This window comes from Vipera ursinii (genome assembly GCF_947247035.1).
Source record: "Vipera ursinii genome assembly, chromosome: 3".
Classification (NCBI taxonomy): Eukaryota; Metazoa; Chordata; class Lepidosauria; order Squamata; family Viperidae; genus Vipera; species Vipera ursinii.
The window spans coordinates 151,291,410-151,303,199 of record NC_139516.1 but is presented as its reverse complement, the minus strand read 5'-3'; the positions used below and the strand labels follow the sequence as shown (position 1 = coordinate 151,303,199).

Here is an 11,790-nt window from a genome sequence, read left to right as displayed (position 1 = left end):
CTTTGTGTTTACCGAGTGTGCTCAGAAGACCTCCAAGGTCCCTTCCAACATCAACATCATCATCATCATCATTATTATTGGGGGTTTTTACCATCATTATTATTATTGGGGGTTTTTACCATGTATCAACTGTATTTTTAATCGGGCATGTATTTAATTATCTTTTAGTTTTTGTAAATTTCTGTGTTTTATTCTTGCCCTGTACACCGCCCTGAGTCCTTCGGGAGAAGGGCGGTATAGAAATATTAATAAATTAAAATTAAATTAAATCATTATTATTATTATTATTATTATTATTATTATTATTATTATTATTATTATTATAATGGAAGAAGGCAATTGCAAATTACTTCCATATGCTGCCAGGAACTGGAACAGAGTTACAATGGAAGGAGACTTTTTTCTTATTTTATCTGCATTAGGCCAGAAGAGAAAGCTTATCTAAAGGTGACCCTTCAAGTCCAGATGCTACATAAGTCCAGGTTAAACAGGACATCCATCTAACTAACTTAGATAACATTACCTCCCTCTTCATTTTAAAATATCTGGGTTTTTAGCTGGGACAGGATGCTGGTCTACAGATAACGGATAGAGGGGTAGGTTTTACAGGACTTTGCTACATGTAAAAAAAACAACACCCAGTATAGGCACCCAAAATCTTGCAACGATAACCTAATTTACAGTAAATGAAAAACTGCAACTGTAAGCCGTCAACTAGATAAATGTACAGATAAACCAATATTCTCAACTCTGTACTTAAAAGACAAATCCTCCATGCTGGTAAAACTGCGTCTCGTGTGTTCTTATAATCTGGGGATTGATTGGCTGAGTAAATTTAACCATCGTTTATTTGAATCTAGACCTCTGGATTTATACGAATGCTGAACTATTAATTAACAAACCGACGGGCTTTGTACGCTCGAACCACAATTAACCCGTGACGTGAACTCGGTCTCTCGGTTAACGCCAAGCAGCCACCGCCTGTGCGCAACTCTAAGCCTTTCACGTTACAGCGCCAGAAACCTCGCCGTGTTATAATTGGGGCGTTCTTGTCGGCGGGGTTAAAACCGCCGCCTGAAACGCCTGCCATTGCGTAGAATACGCAGTCTGCTGTATTCCGCGTACATGGGTGCAGCCCTCCGGCGTAATCGCTCGCCTGCCCTGCCAATCCAATCCCACCGAGCCGTCCAAAGTCTCGCCGAGCCCACTTTCTCTTCCCTCTCTCCTTCCCCCGTGGGCCGAAGTGGTACGGTCCACCGCAGAGCGCCTGCGCCGCGGCCGAAGGGCGGAGCCTATCCGTGTGACTCAGGCGAGAAGGGAAAGGCGGCGGCTGCCATTTTGAGGGGTGTTTTTTTTTTGCCCCCGCTCCCGACTGCCGCTTCCTCGTCGCCGCCTCCTCCCGCTTCCTCCGGACCGAGGAACTGCCGCGCGCTGTCCTTCGCCTGAGAAGGGGACAGGAGGGGGGGCTTCGCTCGCTCTCCTTGCCTCCTGCCCTTGCCGCAATCGGAGCCTCCCGCGCAGGGTCTGCCCGGCCCAGCTTGCCTTCGCCGCCACTTCCTCCTCCCTCTCGTCCGCGTCCTCTTCCTCCTCCTCCTTCGCCGCCGCCGCCACCATTTGCCCTCCCCCGGCGGCTCCGGGGCGCCGAGCTTAGGCTATGGGGACCAGGCTGCTGGGGCTGAGCAGCGGCAGTGCGGGCGGCCCGGTGATCGTGAACAGCGCAGAGGGGATGGGGGAGCTCGGCGGCTTCTTGGTGGCTTTCTCTTGACATGGCTCCTACCCGTGCTGCTAGCAGCGCCGCCGCCGCCGCCACCACTACCACAGCCTCCACTGCTCCGCCCGCGCCCGCCGGCTGCGGATAGCGAGCCCGACCAGGCCGGGCCAGGCCACCCTCTCCGCCCCGCGCCCTCTCGCCGCCTGCGCCTCCCGCCGAGGTTGAAGAGCAAGAGAGAAATTCTTTTTATGAGGGAGAGTTGAGAGGAGGGAGGAGGAGGAGATTTTGTTTTTTTATTTTTATTTTTATAGTTTATTTTATTTTTTTTAAAAAAAGGTGAAATCCTATCCGAACAACTACGAAAGGGACCGGCGGGGTAATTCCCCCCTCCCCCTTTTAATGATTTGATTCGATTTAGCGATCCTCGCCACAGAAGCCCACCTGCGCAAACGGCTATTTTTGGCTTATCTATTTCCAACCCCCCCTTTTTTCTCTCTCTCTCTCTTTTGCAATTGACAACTTCCGGCCTCCTCCCCGCCCCCTCCCTACTTTCCTTTTTTCAAAGGAAGCAATTGGAGCTAACTAAAGGCAAGAGTGAGTCCTGGGCTGTAGGCTGGGTCCCCCTCCCTCCCCCCTGCGCTGAGCACGGGCCCTTCCTCTTCCTCTTCCTCTTCAGGTTGATTTAAGGAAGAGGAAAGCTACCTAAGGAGGCTTAATCGCACCAGCCATGCCCAGCCCCAACTAAACAGAGGCCCTTGCGGCAGAGAAAGGATAGTTTGATGGGGTTAAGACAGCTATTGGAGTACGTAGGTCTCTTTCCCTGCTAGGGGAGTGCTAGATAGCCTGGAGATCTTTAGGCTGGCTAACTACCTTTCAGCTTCCCTTTAAGCTCTGATTAATGGCCATCATGATCCCTCTTTTCTCCAACAGACACAGCCTCGGGGCGACCGTGTGCCTGATTATGAGCGTGATGAAGTTAGAAATGACTCTGCTGTTTTCCAAACTTCTTGCTCTTCTGCAAACCAGCACTGTGTTGTCTGTGGTTGACGATTTTGTTAGTAGGGAAATGTCTTGCCTCCCAGGACATCCACTCCTCTTCTGCGGTCCTTCCTTTGCTTTCTCCCAAGTCTAATAATTATTGAAAATTAAGCAGACAGTTTAGCAATAGCAGAAATCTTGGTAATAATCAGCAGAGTCATGAACCTGGGTGTGATAAAACACTGTCTTTAATTGCAGTTTTTTGTTTGGGTTTTTTGGGGGGAAGGGTTGGGGCAAAGAAACAACACCCAAATGGATTGGGTCCATCCCCTTTATTCTTTTTTTTATGCATATAAATTGTGATAAGATTTTTCTCCTATTCTTGCCCCTTTATTCCTGTGGTTTAAACTGTATATCAGTGTATTTTCTTCAAAAAAATCTTTTTGGCTTTTGGTAATATGTGCAGACCCTTTGTCCAGTAATGGTTGGACAACTACTTACTTTGTTTTATGACCCCTCTAGTAAGACAGTCTTGTAAAACAATTGCCTGAGGTGCATTTTTGGGGTTTGCCTCTGTTTTATTGATTCAGTGGTATAAGCAGGAATAAAATGACTTGTTTCTGTTGCACTTGAGTCTCATGAAAAAAGGGCCCACAGTTTAGTGACAGTTTCAAAAGGCTTTTGTACCATCTGTATTATAAAATGGGGGACCCAAACTCCCGGAAGAAACAAGCTCTGAACAGACTTCGTGCTCAGCTTAAAAAGAAAAAAGAATCTCTAGCTGACCAGTTTGATTTCAAGATGTATATTGCCTTTGTATTCAAAGACAAGGTAATCTTATTTGTTATTTTGACATATAAGATATGTATTTAATTGAAAGTCTTTTAGAATCTAAAACATGGATAATATATATTAAAAGGGCATAAGATTTTCTTTGTATAAAAATAGGCTGATTTATTTGTTTATTGAATACGTTTGTTAATACACATAACCGCTAAGTACCATAACTTAGTGGCACTATTGTACAGTTCCATTGTGTTTGCTTTTTCAGTAGAAATTACAGATGTTCAAGTATGGAAGGATAATACTTAAGATTTTGTATTGTATGGGTTTTGTATGTGTGATACATGAGAGGAATATTAAGTATCCAAAACTGAATTTCAAAAAAAAGAACAGCAAATAATGTCTTTCAGCCAAAATCCATCCATTTAAAGACCCTGATTTTAACATTAATACCTTTTATTAAATTAAATGGGATGAATTTTGGCTTCATATACATCCTTTTAAAACTAAGGTTTGAATTTCCTGATAATTAAATTTTTTAAGTTCTATATTTGAACTTGCAACATTTATTTCTTAATAACAAATGTTTCTTAATTTTCTTTTGTTTAGAGAAAAAAGTCAGCACTTTTTGAAGTGTCTGAAGTGATACCAGTTATGACCAATAATTATGAAGAAAATATTCTGAAAGGTGTGCGAGATTCCAGCTACTCCTTGGAAAGTTCCATTGAGCTTCTTCAAAAGGATATTGTACAGTTACATGCACCCCGCTATCAGTCTATGCGCAGGGTAAAAAAAAAATTCTTCTAGTTTCGACAGTCAAATGTTTTTCTTGCAGTCCTTGATCCAGCTGTGCTTTTGAATCAAAGATTCACAGTCAAGTAACATTTTAAAAGCAGAAGTTGATGGTTTACTAAGAGAAATATTTCTACAAGTAGTTTCCTTCTTTTCTAATACATCTTTAATATTAATATTCAGTATGTCTTTACTGATGTGGAAATTATTATGTTACCTAGTGGAACTTCTTTTATTTTTTAATTTTAATTTTTTATTTCTTTTAAAATCTGGGTATATAAAAAGACATGCAGCTCTTTCAGATTGTGCTCATGAAGTATATTTTTGTAGATGTATAGTTCGTCCCTAGTTTTAATTTTCCAAGTCTTACCTACTTTGTTTCCTTATCAGATCTGGTTTTAATAAGGTAAACCAACATTGAAACATTAATTATTAATAATTCAAAAGTATATCTTAACTGCTTTGTCTTTAATTTCTACAAAATTATCTTGAACAATATTCTGAATTCTTACCTGTAAATAGATTATGATCAAACGAAGGACCCTTCCATGATATGACAATGGTATTATGTAAATATTGCCATTTACCTATTTGTGCAGCATCAGTATGTAATTGCAGTTGGATGATAATGTCGCTGTTCACGTATTTCCATTTTGGCAACATCAGTTTTTTGTGTTGCCCCTGGATCCTCCTAAGGGAAGTAAGGGAGATTATTCTCACAGGGTGTCCTCAAGTTATAACCATCATGGTTGTAACTTGTGGTCATAAAATGGATTGGTCATGTGACCAATCTGATTTTATGACAATTTTTGCAGCAGTTGTTAAGTGAACATCATGGTCATAAAACAAATGTATGGTTTGCTGTGGGCCCAGTTTTGCCGAAAACTGGAAGTAAATGCTGATTTTCAGCAAAAGTGTTGTAAAATGTGGTCACTTTACTGCAGGATAGTGCAAACAAATGTGTTTGCAACTCTTGCCAAGTGCCTAAAGCATGATCACATGACCACGTGTGTGTGTGTGTGTGTGTGTGTGTGTGTGTGTGTGTGTGTGACTGTTGGAACTTTGAATCCAGGTCATAAGTAGTTCCAGGTAGACCCTTGGTCATTAGATGGTCAGTCATAAGTCGAGGGCTACCTGTATTGTGTCCTTTTTCTTCGGCTTTTTTGTGCTCAGAGAATTTTTCAGTCATCTTCATTTTCAGGAAATTCCTGTAAAAACATTACTTGCAGGATGCTGTCTGAAGCAGGTTACTGCTTATTCGAGATCTAAGCCAAATAGATTGGTCCCAACAAGAAAAAACATGACTTTAATTTTATAAATTATGTATACTGGTTTTTATTTAAGCAGCAAATAATGCTAAAAATTTTGAACAAGAGAATACTATGATTTAAAACTGATTTATATGTGGTGACTTAAGTTTGATGCTTTTGTTGGGGTGATTTTGTGCAAAACTTCTCTTTAAAATTTTCATGTTCGGATTTAACAATTGGATGGTGTATATCTGGGCTATATTTTAAATTTGAAAGGTTTGAATTTGAGATTTCCTAAATTTGGGAAAAGTGTACTATTTAGGAGCATAATTAAAAAATCTTAATACTGTATGTGTATAAATGATAACGTACAATTTTAGTGAAGTTACTGATTAATACATATTCATATGCTACAATATTGGGTACTATTAAATGATTTTTATCTCTTCAGGATGTGATTGGCTGTACACAGGAGATGGACTTCATACTTTGGCCTCGGAATGATATTGAGAAGATAGTCTGTCTTCTGTTTTCTAGATGGAAGGGATCAGATGATGAGCCCTTTAGGCCTATTCAGGTATGGCATATGCAGATAAAACTTAAGCAGATGGCATTTCAAATGAAAACCACGGGTGCTTTTTAATGCTGATCAAATTTGACTTTCGGATTCTTGAAGCTGCAGTTAGCAATCTGGTGCTTTAGTGTTACTTTGAATACAACTTCCACGTGCTCAAATCAGCAGGGACAATAATTGGCTATTAGGGAGTTTGTACTGCAAAGCAGATAGAAAAATGCAGTTGCCTACCTGACAATGTTGATTGCAGCACAAGATGTATAATTGTGAGTATGCATACAAATGGATCTGGATGACCTTGGTAGTTGTGATATATTGAAGGTTTAATTCATAAGGCATTCTTCCATTTTAAAAATATCGCTTTGTTTTTTGAATCAATATCCTGTTTGAAGCTAGTTCAATAAGCATATTTTACTTCAATGCTGTATAACAAATAATAACGCACAAAATGGTTGTGAGGATCCCAGCCATACCAAAAAAAATTGAATAGCACTTAGAAAATATGCACAGTGATAAAATTTCCACCTGGATTACAAAAGGCTACAGTGCTTGGATCTCCACATATGCTATGCCCAATATATTATAACATCCTAGCTTCTTAGGAAGAGCCTGATGCATACGAAGGCCAGTACCAGCTAAAGAACTGGTAGCTGTGATTTTACACGTTGGGATGTGTGTGTGTGTGTGTGTGTGTGTTTGTGTGTGTGTAAAATACCATATTATGTAATTCTAATATAATGGTTTAACAATAGAAAAAGTTTTCCCAATTGCTAGATTTGTTAAACTTATATAGAATAATAGCTTTGTAAATTGGAATGGGGGATATAAAAGAAAGGAATACTTTTCTTTAGACTCCAGGACTTAGTATTGTTTGATTCAAAAATAATTTCATTTGTCCACAGTGCAGTTGGTGGATCTTAGAAAGCAACTCATGTTCTTTTCTTTTTTGTTCCCCTCTGGATTTAGTGTCTTTGTAATTCTTTAGTCTTGCACTGTTTGTTTTTAAGTGAGTTTTTTTGTAGGCCACCCACAGTTACCAGGAATCTGACAGCATGTAGTAGTTCAAAAAATATCTACAAGACTGCTTAATTTTGAATTAAAATATTCTTTTTTGTTGAATATTTTGAATAGGCCAGGTTTGAATTTCATCATGGTGACTATGAAAAACAGTTTCTGCATGTACTGAGCCGAAAGGACAAGACTGGAATTGTTATCAACAACCCTAACCAGTCAGTGTTTCTTTTCATTGACAGACAGCACTTGCAGGTAAACTGCTTCCAGTATATAATAGTTGCTTCATTTATTATTTAGCATCTCTGTTTGCTTATATAAAACCAGTTGTCATGACAAAATATGGAAGCTAGATAAATAACGTGTATACAACAGGCCATTAAGTATAATATTGTGAGATGTAACAGATTGGCCATTTTTTTGTGTGTGTTTTGGTAGTGTAACTAACATTCAATAGGTAGCATCCTTTTAAATTGTAGAATTGAAAAATATAGATTTGGTGCACACGAGCAGATACAGATTTGCTTGTGTTCATGAACAGTGTTTGTTGTTTATGGTAGTACTGAGTTTCTACTGAACTTTTAAAGCATAGCTTAATCTAGCCTTGGGAAAAGCACTTTCTCTGAGAGAAAAAGTAAAGTATAAAAAACTCTGATAAAGTTACATATCCAGCAAAAATATTACGACGTGACAGATTGTTAGGTTCCCCCCCCCCCTTATGCTTCAAGTCCCTAAATTATTTCTGAAAAGACAAACTGGGAGAAATTTAATTTTCCATGCGTAAAGAAACCCCTATCCTTGGTTCTGAAATTATCTATTTTTTACAGACTCCAAAAAACAAAGCTACAATCTTCAAGTTATGCAGCATCTGCCTGTATCTGCCACAGGAGCAACTCACCCACTGGGCAGTTGGTACTGTAGAGGATCACCTCCGCCCATACATGCCAGAATAGGGTTCTGGCCAGCAAAATGGGGAAAAAATCACAGATTGCAGGAGTGTAGTTTCCACTTTTCTCGCCATTTATTCTTTTTCGGAATAGAAGAAAATGGACACATGCTCAGAACACTTATCCATCGTGAAACCTGATCATTCTGGATTATTTTCTGTTCTCATTTGTCTCTCAGAACTTTTTTTTAAAGATGTTTTCTGCATGGACTTTATGAAAGAGAATGCTCTGCATATTTCTGCATTGCATGAGCATCTTACCAAAATGTGAAATGAAGGGACTGTTCCACACTGAAAGAAATGTTATCTGAGAGCACAAAGCGATCATTTATGGTGGTGTGTCCATTTGTGCTGGTCATGTCCCCTGTTTCAGTATTTCATAGGGTGAAAAGTGAATGTAAGGGTGTAAAAGCCTTCTAAGTGTTGCTTTTAACATGATTGTATCAGAGCAGTGTCAGATTCATTCTGATGACTAGTTCTCTGACTTGCTACAGTAGATGGCTTACTATGGGAAAGAAATCTTTTAAGGAAGAAAAGCATCTCATTCATTGTAGGCATTAATTGCCTCTTATTTTGCTTCGCCATGTTTGAGTTTACTAGCATTCTCATTTTTGGATCTCTTTCCCCAGTTTGCTGTATAACTAAATGTAGAGTGTTCTGTTAAGTTGAATACATTTTACAGACCTGGGGTCTGAAGTAGCCTAAAGCAGCTAAATTAAAAATAGCAGCTGCAGAAACCTTGTTGGCAGAGGATTGTGGTTTTTTCCCCCCCTGAGAGTTGACTTGTAAAATGGCTGGTGAACTGAGTAAAGAAATACTGGTTTCCAAAACATTTCTGACATGGAAAACCCTCTGAAGTTCTTGGGGGTAGGGGTGGGAGAAATAAGATCTAAAGCATTTGTGGATTTAATTGTAAAATATTGTTTGGAGTGTCAAAGTTGGTTTTGACAGAACATATTTTGTTTAAGATTGTGCAATGAACATAAGAAAGACTACTGTATAGTTTTGGCAAAGAACACTTTGCTTATGGGTTGAGTAATTTTACTGAAGTAAATCTGTATAAGCCAACTCCCTTTGGGTAAATCTAGTGCTTATCTGTTTAAAATTTGTATTTAGCTTTTGTTTGGAATTGGAACAAATGAAAATAAATTAGTTGAACATTTATCTGCTCTGTTAAGTTATGAAATCCATGATAGTTGTAAAGTATGCAGACATTCAATTGATAAAAGCAACACAATCCATGACAATATCAACTGATAATGTAAAGTAATTCTAGAATGTTGAATTGGTATTAACAGAAATGACATTCTCCCTGCTTCTAAGTTGATGGAAAGAAATTAGTATCTTCTTCAAAATCAGCCAGATGAAATAGGATTAACTATTAATTTATAGAGACCACACCTATAACAGAATACATGACATGAAGTAACATTGAATGTTTAAAAGGAATGGGAATAGCTGTAACATGCACTTTAAAAAAACTATTATCCTTGAGCCCATTAAAATATGTGTAAGGTGTGGAGCATACAGGAAAACAAAGATCCTGTCCCAATAGCTGATTAAATTGAAATTCTCTACAGTTCCTACTCATAGCAACTGCTTAAATTTATTCTTAAAATTCAGTCCTACCAGAGTCTCCTTAGCTAAGACCAATTGCTATAAAATTACAGTTCGTGACTTCCTCAGTTTGCAGCAATAAGGATTCTTTGTTGTGTAACCATGTCTAGAAACTAAAATGGTCTCAAAACCTCTCTGGAATCTAAGAATTCTAGTTGGTATTATGGTACACTGCATTCATTAATTTGCGTTATTTTACATTATGAAGGAAGAGAAATTTTTATGTGGAATACCTAAAATTTAAAGATTTTTTTTTAAGGAAGCAGAAACGTAAATTAAAAATTAGATAAAATAGCTGGTGTTATATAATGTTCTCATATTGCTTTTTTTGTTATAAACATACATGGAACTTAATAAGGGTATCTACAATTTTTGTAAACACGACATGTCTTGCATAAATAATACACATCTTTAATCTTTAAAACCTTAACACGCATGCATGAAAAATTCAATGTAAATATTTACCTGTTTTGTACAGGTGATCCTCGCTTTATGACTGGTCCTTACCAACCATTCTAAGTTACAACAAACCCCCAAAAAGGGGACTTGCAGCTTGGCTGTGAAGTTACGGCAGCTGCCTCCCCTGCAGCCACGTGATTGGCAAAATGATTGCATTTACAGCCATTTGAGGTTCCTTGTAACCAAATGATCTTGTTTTATGATGGTTTTGCAAAACCACACTATAAAGAACAGTGGGTTTGCTTAGTGACCATGGCATTCACTTAATGACTGTGACGCTTGTTTTAAAGTCACAGCATTTGTTTAATGATCACTGCTAAAATAGGTCGCAACTGACCCATTTTACAACCATTACCTCTGACAACCATAATGTGTAGGTTCCATTACAGTCATCACTTGACTATCTGTATAAGCTACCCATCTCATTATGGTGACTAGGTGGCCAACATCTAAAAGTCCAATGCAATGAACATCTAAGTGACAGCTTATTAAACCTAGAAAGACATAAAAATCAATCTACAGTAAACCACAACCCCCAGCATATAGGTTCCTAGTGAACATTCAATCTCCGTCCATGTCTTCAAATCCTACTGAAAAGCTGGCGGGGTTTGGACCAATCTAATTTTGGAACGGATGGAATAGGTACGGTGTTCCAAAGGACAGGCACTGCAACCAAAAAAGCCCGCTTTCTGGTTCCAGAAGATGACATTTTTCAATCAATGCCTCCTGTTTCAACCTGCATGGACAAGTAGAATCAAAGAGGTGACCTTTCAAACAATCCAGTCCAAAGCATGGGTACCTTTGTAGGTGTACGCAGCAACCCAAATTGCCTCTGAAAGCACCCTAGGAACTTGGGAAACAGGTATTAACATAGGTTCTCCAAAGTGCACCTGTTTTATTGCATTCTGGACCAGCTACAACTTCTGGATGCTCTTCGAGAGCAGCCCCACGTAGAGCTCATTAGAAGAATCCATTTGGGACATGAGCAAGATATGAATAAGTGACCTAATTCAGGAAAGCGTGCAGTTGGCACAGGTAACAAATGTGTAAAAGCACTTCTAACCATAGTTCCTGCTGGCCCTTTGAACAGGAGCCTGTAAGTTAAAACTCCCAAATTGCACAGCGGTTCTGTTTGAGGTAATGCTACTCTGTCTATACCCAAGGATGGAAAATGACCCAATCCAGGAAACCCTAAAAGCCAAAACTACTCAATCTTGCTAGGGTTAAATGAAGCCTGTTCTTGTCCATTTCTTGTTCATTCACCGCCTCCAGACACAGACAGCACTCAAGTGTTCCAGGTGGGGCGGAGATGTAAAGCTGGATATCATATACAGGTAATCCTTGACTTATGATCACAATTGAGCCAAAAACTTCTGTTAAGTGAGATGTTTGTTAAGTGAGTTTTGCCCCATTTTACGACCTTTCTTGCCACAGTTATTAAGCGAATCATTGCAGCTGACAAGTTAGTAACCCGGTTCTGAAGTGAATCTGGCTTCCCCATTGACTTTGCTTATCAAAAGTTTGCAAAAGATGATCTGTGACCTTGGGACGCAGCAACGGTGATAAGTATGAACCAGTTGCCAAGCATCTGAATTTTGATCGCATTTTGATCATGGGGCTACTACAAAGGTTGAAACTGAAAAATGTTACAAGTCAGTTTTTCAGTGTC

The 11,790-nt window shown here is 39.1% G+C and overlaps 1 protein-coding gene across 1 annotated transcript; it reads left to right on the top strand.

Annotated features, from left to right (window-relative positions):
• Positions 1–2,288: 2,288 nt before the first annotated feature.
• LOC310638601 (uncharacterized protein C6orf62 homolog) lies at positions 2,289–9,209 on the top strand. Its single transcript, XM_083359797.1, has 5 exons — positions 2,289–3,520; positions 4,082–4,258; positions 5,966–6,091; positions 7,220–7,354; positions 7,927–9,209. Exons 1-5 carry the CDS (start codon positions 3,392–3,394, stop codon positions 8,050–8,052), a joined length of 693 nt encoding a protein of 230 aa, XP_083215923.1. The 5' UTR covers positions 2,289–3,391; the 3' UTR covers positions 8,053–9,209.
• The last annotated feature ends 2,581 nt before the right edge of the window (positions 9,210–11,790 follow it).

Bases quoted from the DNA above. Each gene is read 5' to 3' on its own strand.
- LOC310638601 (XM_083359797.1), top strand. From the start codon at position 3,392: ATGGGGGACCCAAACTCCCGGAAGAAACAAGCTCTGAACAGACTTCGT. The intron at 3,521-4,081 runs GTAATCTTATTT...TCTTTTGTTTAG, and splicing joins CCTTTGTATTCAAAGACAAG to AGAAAAAAGTCAGCACTTTT. The intron at 4,259-5,965 runs GTAAAAAAAAAA...TTATCTCTTCAG, and splicing joins GCTATCAGTCTATGCGCAGG to GATGTGATTGGCTGTACACA.